At 35.4% G+C, this 9,280-nt stretch overlaps 1 protein-coding gene and 1 pseudogene across 3 annotated transcripts in view; one reads left to right on the forward strand and one right to left on the reverse strand.

The window, feature by feature from the left end:
* LOC107684281 (polycystin-2-like) overlaps positions 1–6,492 on the forward strand; it is a 10,296-nt gene extending 3,804 nt beyond the window's left edge. The window contains exons 7-15 of one of the 3 annotated variants that reach the window (XM_016480518.1): positions 436–664; positions 783–953; positions 1,043–1,224; positions 1,952–2,072; positions 2,151–2,371; positions 2,471–2,588; positions 2,829–2,989; positions 3,100–3,247; positions 4,726–6,492. In XM_016480518.1, coding sequence (XP_016336004.1) covers positions 436–664; positions 783–953; positions 1,043–1,224; positions 1,952–2,072; positions 2,151–2,371; positions 2,471–2,588; positions 2,829–2,989; positions 3,100–3,247; positions 4,726–4,953 — 1,579 coding nt within the window. In that variant the 3' untranslated portion in view covers positions 4,954–6,492. Of the gene's footprint in view, positions 1–435; positions 665–782; positions 954–1,042; positions 1,225–1,951; positions 2,073–2,150; positions 2,372–2,470; positions 2,589–2,825; positions 2,990–3,099; positions 3,248–4,725 lie in introns of all 3 variants that reach the window. The other 2 variants (XM_016480516.1, XM_016480519.1) reach the window with 2 other exon arrangements.
* A 117-nt stretch (positions 6,493–6,609) lies between these two features.
* LOC107684282 (ATP-binding cassette sub-family G member 2-like) overlaps positions 6,610–9,280 on the reverse strand; it is a 12,543-nt pseudogene continuing 9,872 nt past the window's right edge.

A 9,280-nucleotide genomic window follows, 5' to 3' on the forward strand; every position in this document is an offset into this window, starting at 1 on the left:
AATTTAAATGTAAAATATTTTTAATTTAAATAACTACATTTTACGGAGCCCTGGACATTACATGCAGAGGAAACAAAAGATATTGGTGCCACGAATTAAGAATTTGCTCCCATGACTCCCATGATTAATTTGTTCCTTAATTTTAGTTAAATCCAGGCCACGTGGGAACAAATCAGCAAATTATGAGAACGATTTAGTACAATATGACCATGCATTTTACTTAAAACAAAGGAGCTAATTATTAAATTGTGGGAACAAATTCTTAATTTGTGGCCTCAATTTAAAAAAATATTTTTTTTCATGTGTGGAGATCCATAAAATGTAAAGCTATTTTATGCAATAAAATATAGCATAGCTTTAGCATCCATGCTTTACTTTTCTTGACTCGGTATACAACCGTGCCTCAAAGATCTGTCACTTACTGCTTTGCTGTAGGTTGCTGGTGGAGTTTCCAGCCACAGGGGGCGCTGTGACCTCCTGGCAGTTCCAGACGGTGCGTCTTATCCGCTATGTGTCCAGCTGGGACTACTTTGTGGGAATGTGTGAAGTGGCCTTCTGCCTCTTTGTGCTGTATTACCTGGTGGAAGAAGTTCTAGAGATCCGCCTGCATCGTTTGCGTTACTTCAAGAGCCTGTGGAACTGCTTGGATGTTCTCATTGTTGCAGTAGGTCAAAGTGCATAATGATAGATTTTGAGACACTGCATATGTATGGTTTACTCCGGCCAATGTCATTTGAGTATGACACGTTGGTCTTTGCTCATCTTGTTCATCATCGTCACAGCTCAGCGTTCCAGCCATCATTATGAACATCTGCAGAACTTCAGCGGTCAGTCACAGACTTCACTTCCTGCTGGAGAACCACAGCACATACCCCAACTTTGAGCCGCTTGCTCGCCTTCAGGTTCACTTCAACAACCTGGCTGCTGTCATTGTCTTCCTCTCATGGGTGAAGGTGAGGTCTTGTCTCAACATTTGACATGCAAGAATGATTTTTTGTTGTTGTGGTTTCATCAAAATACAACCATCTTGCTTTTCCCACAGCTTTTTAAGTTTATTAATTTCAATAAGACCATGAATCAGCTGTCCACCACCATGTCACGCTGTGCCAAGGACCTGATGGGCTTCGCTATCATGTTTTTCATCGTGTTCCTGGCCTACGCTCAGCTAGCATATTTAGTGTTTGGAACTCAAGTTAACGACTTCAGCACCTTTCAGGCCTGCATGTGAGTTTTGGAGGCATCTAAATAACCAAGAATATAATTAGAATATAGTATTATATAAATAATAATATGCAGTAAAACACAAAACACAAAAATGAATACAAGATCATGAAATTAAACTATTTTCTATCTATTTTCTAAATGCATGTTATAGATGTTATTGTGTATGATTCATCCATGTATATGTTTAAAATTGTTACTTTTTTTACCTTGTAAGTTTTAATGAAAATGTAATTTAATTACAGTCCCTGCCTTAATTAATTCGGATGTACGTTAGAACAGAGAAGAAAACTTTAAATGCGCATGTCATAAAATTGACATAAAGTATCACTTTTCTTTTTGTAATATTATTTTTATTTTAGAAGGAATATTTGTTTTCAATTATTCATTTAATTATAAATCAGTAAATGTATTCACTTAGTTACTTTTAAAGGGGTAGTCCACCCAAAATGAAAATTCTGTCATCATTTACTCACCCTCAAGCTGTTAGTATAGAAAAAGTACTATGGAAGTCCATGGGGACCAGCAACTGTTTGATTACCCACATTCTTCAAAATATCTGCTTTTGTGTTCAACAGAAGAAAGAAAGTCATACAGGTTTAGAACAGCTTGCAAATGACGACAGAATTTTCATTTTTGGGTGACATATCCCTTTAAGACATTTTGTTTTTAAAATATTGTAATACTTTATGAATATATTATTAACGTTGGTGGTTTCCATTGCTCACAGTTTCACACAGTTCCGGATCATTCTGGGAGATTTTGACTTCTCAGAAATCGAGGAGGCCGACAGCGTGTTGGGGCCAATTTACTTCACCACCTTTGTGTTCTTCATCTTCATGATTCTGCTGGTAAACACAAGAGAAACATGACATAAATTACATGAAATCAATCTTAAATGAAAAAAATGCTCATGTTTTACTGTTCAGAATATGTTCTTGGCCATCATCAATGACACATACTCTGAGGTGAAAGCTGACATGGCCCAGCAGAGGTCAGAGATGGAGATCACAGACCTCATCAAGAAGGGCTACAACAGGGCGATGGTCAAACTCAAGCTGAAGAAGACCTCCATCAATGACATCCCAGACAGTTTACACCAGGCTGGGGCCAAACTCAGCTTTGATGAGCTCCGACAAGACCTCAGAGGGTGAGAATCATTTACCCCCACTGTGTGATACAAATTAAACCCCTCACAAGATGCATGTTAACTGTCAGTGCGAATCGTTTTATATGCATTTGTACACAGAAAGGGCCATTCGGATGCTGAGATTGAAGCCATTTTTGCCAAGTATGACCTTGACGGAGATCAGGAACTGACCGAACACGAGCACCAGCAAATGAGAGATGACTTGGAGAAAGAGAGAGTGAGTGGAAAAACATATGCTTACATAATTAGTTTAGTCTTTGCAATTGGCAGATGCTTTTATCCAAAGCAACTTACATTGCATTCAAGGTACACATATTATCAGTTCTTGCTTTCCTGGGAATCGAACCCATGACCTTCAGAGCTACAAAAAAAATTCAAGAACACAGTTAAAACAAGAAGCAAATCTCTAAATCACACTGGAGCGGATGCTTAGTATCTCTTGAACACTCGCCAGGAGGACTTGGATCTGGAGCACAGTTCGCTGCCCAGGCCAGTGAGTGGGCGGAGCTTCTCGCGTAGCCAGGACGACTCCGAGGAGGACGACGATGAGGACAGTGGACACAGCTCTCGTCGCCGTGGCAGCAGCTCAGGGGGCGTGTCTTACGAGGAGTTCCAAGTGTAAACATCACCTGTCACTCAACATCCTTTAGCTAGCATTACGTTTTCACAATATATTGAATGTTAGACCTCTAAATGAAAACTATTTTGTGCTTGATGTGGCCCATCAGGCTCGTGCGTCGAGTGGACCGCATGGAGCACTCCATCGGCAGCATCGTGTCAAAGATTGACGCCGTTATCGTGAAGTTAGAGGCCATGGAGAGAGCCAAGATGAAGAGGAGGGATGTGCTTGGAAGGATCCTGGATGGAGTCATGGAGGTGATGATAAAAATGTTTAACCTTACAAATATAAATGTGAAACAAAACCTAGAGAAAACCACAAAAAATATTAGGTGAAATAGTACATTAGATAGATAGATAGATTATAATTTTCAAAGTGTGGAATAATTAAGATTATTTAATGTTTTTCAAGGAATATAGGATAAAAACAGTCATATTTTAAAATATTATTACAATTTAAAATAACTGATTTCTATTTTTAATATATTTTAAATTGCATTTTTTTTCCCCTTGATGGCCAAGCTGAATTTTCAGCATCATTACTCCAGTCTTCAGTGTCACGTGATCCTTCAGAAATCATTATAATATGCTGATTTGGTGCTTAATTATTAATAATGATTCTTATTATTGTCAGTTTCAAAGTTTTTGCAGCATTTATTGGAAATAGAAATCTTTTGTAACATTTATAATTCTATTTACTGTCACTTTTGATCAATTTAATAAATTCTTGTTTAATAAAAGTATTTAAAAAAATCACAGAAATTATAAAAAAAATCCGGTGTACATTTTATGTTTAATAATTTATTTTTTTAAATATATTTTAATAATTAAATTACTGTTTACTTCTAGAAAATAATTAATGATTAAATAATATTTATAACTAAATTCCACACAAAAAATATTAGGTGAAATAGTACATTAGATAGATAGATTATAATTTTCAAAGTGTGGAATAATTAAGATTATTTCATGTTTTTCAAGGAATATAGGATAAAAACAGTAATATTTTAAAATATTATTACAATTTAAAATAACTGATTTCTATTTTTAATATATTTTAAATTGCATTTTTTTTCCCCTTGATGGCCAAGCTGAATTTTCAGCATCATTACTCCAGTCTTCAGTGTCACGTGATCCTTCAGAAATCATTATAATATGCTGATTTGGTGCTTAATTATTAATAATGATTCTTATTATTGTCAGTTTCAAAGTTTTTGCAGCATTTATTGGAAATAGAAATCTTTTGTAACATTTATAATTCTATTTACTGTCACTTTTGATCAATTTAATAAATTCTTGTTTAATAAAAGTATTTAAAAAAATCACAGAAATTATAAAAAAAATCCGGTGTACATTTTGTGTTTAATAATTAATTTTTTTAAATATATTTTAATAATTAAATTACTGTTTACTTCTAGAAAATAATTAATGATTAAATAATATTTATAACTAAATTCCAACATCATTTACTGCTAAATAGAAATATAATCATATATACAATATATTGTGTGATGTTGGGTAGCATTTTCGCTTTTAGACAAATTTTTTGTTGCTGGACACTTGTTAGGACATGGAGATAACTTGTGTCAGGACCGTGCTTATGATTCCCAAAAATGCTTTTGAGGCGGCAGGTTTTGAGAAACAGCTTTAGTCATTTTTCATGTTCAGTTGTGGATTAGAGCAAAATATTGTAGAATCTGTCACTTACATTGAGAAATGCAATCTCATGCCCTCAGGACGAGAGGATGGGCCGGGATCCCGAGCTGCACCGAGAGCAAATGGACAGACTGGTGAGAGAAGAACTGGAGCGCTGGGAGTCTGATGACACCATGTCACAGGTGAGCCACCGTCAGGCCACTCCCATCATCCCATCTGCTCAGCTCCACCCACGCAGTTCCCGCTCACCCTCCTCGCTGTCCGATGAGGGCCCGGATGGTGCGGCCAGTGGGGCCACCCACATGTGAAGGGTTTTGATTGTAAAAACATTCCTACAGATCATGAATTCCACAATTTGTTCTCCAGTGCCATGTCAGGTACAGAGCACTGGGCAAAACATACTTAAACGTATTAAAGAACCACCTCAAAGCCACAGCAGTAGAGTTAAATAGTCCTGCAAAAAGCTATTTATTTGGGTTTCTTTATATTAAAGTTAAATGGGGCTTTATAATGCAAAAATTAAGATAAATGGTTTTTATGCGACCAGGAAGTTCTACACAGTTTCACTATTACTTAATGAAAATACATTTTTGTGGATATAAAGCGAATTCGATTTTAAGGTCAGTCAGTGGTAGCTTAGCTTTGGTTTGCTTGTATTAACATGTATTAACCAGGTACAATTAATGCATTTTCAAATTGAGGCACATTTTGCTTTTTCCAGCAATCTTCGCTATGATCACTTCTATTCAGTATATTATTTCTTCAATAAGCTACAACTCATTTACAGCATGCATTGGTCCCAGAAAGTTTTCTTTACATGGCTAACAACATCTAAGCAAAAAATTAAAGTAAATTCTATGTGAATCTGATAGTCACTAAAAATCACCTTGACAGCAGCTGGTTAGAAGCCAATGTAAAAATGGCTCAGAACATATATGTTTATATCAGATGTTTTGTACTGTATCCTGCTATAATTGAATGCACTGCTTACGGTTTGGTTAAAATGCAGTATATACTTGGATATGAATTACACTTTCATCAGTATTGAAGAAACCAGTTGGAAAGCTTACAGTAATGAATGTAATGAAGGAAATAATGTTCAACAAGGATCAGTATCTTTATATATACGATGGAACAGAAGAAATGTATGAAAACAGCTATTCATACACAAAAGTGTACCTTATAAAGCATCTTTGATATGAAAAGTAAACGTTCACAATTTTCAAACAATGAAGGTGGTCACACAATGCTTTATAGAGAAACTGTATTTGTTAATGAGCTTTGGTGCAATTTTCACTCAGTTTATAGTTTGCTTTGCATATTTTGCAGTTCACATCTCATTTTAAGTGTGGCATGTTTTGTTAAACATATATGCTTACATTTTATTTGTAATAATTATGATTCTTAAATCATTTTGATACTTTTTGCATTTTTAAACAAACTTCAATTTGGAGTGCATCTGATTTCATGGGAAACCCATGTGTATTTGTCTTAAGGTAGGATTTACAAAGCTTTTCATAATTCCCTAAATGTAAAGTGTATAATTTCTGCACAACTAGCATCAACAAACTGCTAAAATAATTGTTTACAAAGAGTTTGTATAAATATGCGGTCAAACAGGTAGTCACTTGTGTCAAATGTGCCAGATGTGTTATGTTGGGTCACTCAAACAAACCAGTGTTTGGTGCTGCTAGAGAAGCAGAGATTACACACTTCTTCCCGAAAACTTAAAAATTAAAAATATATATTTATAACAAATAAAAAAAAAAAATTTTTTCCCCGATTTGTGCAATTACCTTTGTAACTTTTTATGGTACTCTGTAGTTGGCAGATTGTTATTTACAGTTTATTATAACAATCAAAATAAAAAATCAAATCTACTCAAACTCATTATGTGCTGATTATTTGGCTTGATCCCAGTTATAATGCCCTCTAACAAAGCGACTGTAAGATCTGTACAATAAAGAGATATGGCGTAGTTATCAGCAGAGTCAGAGTTTACTAGCTTTTTTCCGTGGTTTCAGCACCAGGCCTGTGAGTGGGGGAAACAATGAAAGAGAGGTGACAAAATATTTACATTTAACTTGATTAATGAGTCATTTCAGTAAACGTAACATAATATAACCTTATAAAAGATTATCATTTGGGATCTCTTACTAATATTATGATATGATATGTTTGAATAGAATAAAACATGTAGAAAGGGCCTTACATCCTTACTGTAAAGGACAGAATGATATTGTATGATAGCAGAATTGTGTGTGCTAATGTGTGGTCATTCATAAAGCGAACACAAATCAGAACATTTACGAGAACTTGTGAATGAATCTGAGCTTGATGTAACCGATGATGAGAAAAATCAAAGTCAGGACCGTAAGTGCCATGTGGTTGTGCCAGAAACCCCAGGATGAGTAATTGATTCCTTGGAAGGTCAGATGCTGTTCTCCTGTGCACCTGTAAAATATAATGTAGTATAAGTTTACATGAAAAATAATCTGTTGTATATACATACTACCATTCAAATATTTGGGGTCTGTAAGATTTTTTTTTTGTTTTTTTCCCCTTATGCTCATCAAGGTCAAAACTACAGTAAAACAGTAATATTGTGAAATATTACGATTTAAAATAACTTTTTTATTTAAAACAACTTCAAAAAGACAATTTATTCATGTGATGGAAAAGCTGAATTACTCCAGTCTTCAGTGTCACATGATCCTTCAGATATCATTCTAATATGCTGATTTGCTGAAAACAACTAAATATTTTTGTGGAAACCCTGGTACATTTTTTTCAGGATTTTTGATGAATAGAAAGTTCAAAGGAACTGCATTTATTTGAAATAGAAGTCTTTTGTAACATTAATGTAATCATAAATGTCTTTACTTTAAAGGGATCATATGATGCTGCTAAAAAGAACATTATTTTGTGTATTTGGTGTAATGAAATGTGTTTATGCGGTTTAAAGTAAAAAAAACACATTATTTTCCACATACTGTACATTATTGTTTCTCCTCTATGCCCCGCCTTTTTGAAACGCGTCAATTTTTACAAAGCTCATCGGTCTGAAAAAGCGAGGTGTGCTGTGATTGGCCAGCTATCCAGTGCGTTGTGATTGGTCGAATACCTCAAGCGTGAGACGGAAATGTTACGCCCCTTACATACTGTTGATGCCGTGTCCGGCCGGAGCAACGAGACAAAAACATTAAAACCCATTACAAACGAGGCATTTGTTGCATCCAGTGGGGACATGATTACTGATTATAATGACTTATACTGTCTTTTTACGTGTTGCGTTGCATTGCATCGCGCCGCGTAAACATAAAACTCTGTCTGCATTTGTGATCAGAGAAATGACAAACAACAAGTGCTACTCTATTGCCCAAAACGCCCGTTTGAACCATCAGTGGCAAATCCTTTAAATGAAAACGTACTTACGTGAGTCAGAACTGCCGGCATTTTAGTCTAACGTTACTCTCCCAGGATCAGTAAACAGTCCTCCATAAAATGCGCTGCACACATCTGGATATTTGGGTTAAACTGTTCTGGAACAGTGTTGTAAATACCACTGATTTGTAGTCGTGTCCTCTTTTGGAAGACCAAACAAAGTAGTTTCGCTTTCACAACGAAGCACACAGCGTCTTCACGACATGGCTGCAGCGTCAACAAAACTACAGCGAGACTAAAAGTTACGCCTTCTTTCTTTGCGTGAACATTTGGGCGGCGTTGTGCAAATCTTCCCACATAGTGACGTAGGTATGTGGGGGCGTGTTAGAACGAGCCGTTTTAGGTAGGTGTGGCTGACTCTGAACTTTTATAAAGAATATCTCTTTGGATTTGAGACTTTAGTCTTTGCAACTTTACAGATCTTCTTTATGCACCAAGAGCTTGTAACACTCCAAAGAGAAAGGAGAAATTGAAATCGCATCATATGACCCCTTTTTTTGAAATTTTGTCCATTTAATGCACCCTTGCTGAATAAAATAATGAATTTCTTTCACAAAAAATCAATCAATCAATCAATCATACTGACACCAAATGTTTGAACATTAGTGTATTACAATTTAGGAAATGTAAGATAACTAACTAATTAGTAAGATAAAGTGGCTAGTTAGTTGGCACTACTAGCATGCCAACCCTACTCAATATACACTATTATAAACTATTTCAAAGTGCAAAACCAAGCTTATAAAGAGATTAGTAGTTCATATTCTATATATACATATATATATCATATACTTACATGAGGACGTCAGCAGCAGGGCTGCTCATCACAGTAGAGACATTTCCACAAAACTTCAGCCCCACAAACTCATTTATCTCCAATGCCTGTTCAAATGAATAGACATTCCTCAACCATCATTAAAATATTATCTCAACAGAAAGTTGTTATATTATACATTTACAGAAGACAGATGGATCTTACCATTCAAGCGAGTAATTTTGAGCAATTATGTACCGTTTCTTTAAGATTTAATCATGTACATTTCCGTGCATTCATGTACATTTTTAATCGTCATTTACCGATCATGAAATAAACAACACAGGTGAAGAGTATGGTAGGGATTGTGCGCTGAGTGATGATGTCAGACAGGATCTTAGACACTCTGTAGTATCCACTTGTGTATTCATGACTGC

This window comes from Sinocyclocheilus anshuiensis, unplaced genomic scaffold (genome assembly GCF_001515605.1).
Source record: "Sinocyclocheilus anshuiensis isolate Anshui unplaced genomic scaffold, SAMN03320099.WGS_v1.1 scaffold1371, whole genome shotgun sequence".
NCBI classification, from domain to species: Eukaryota; Metazoa; Chordata; class Actinopteri; order Cypriniformes; family Cyprinidae; genus Sinocyclocheilus; species Sinocyclocheilus anshuiensis.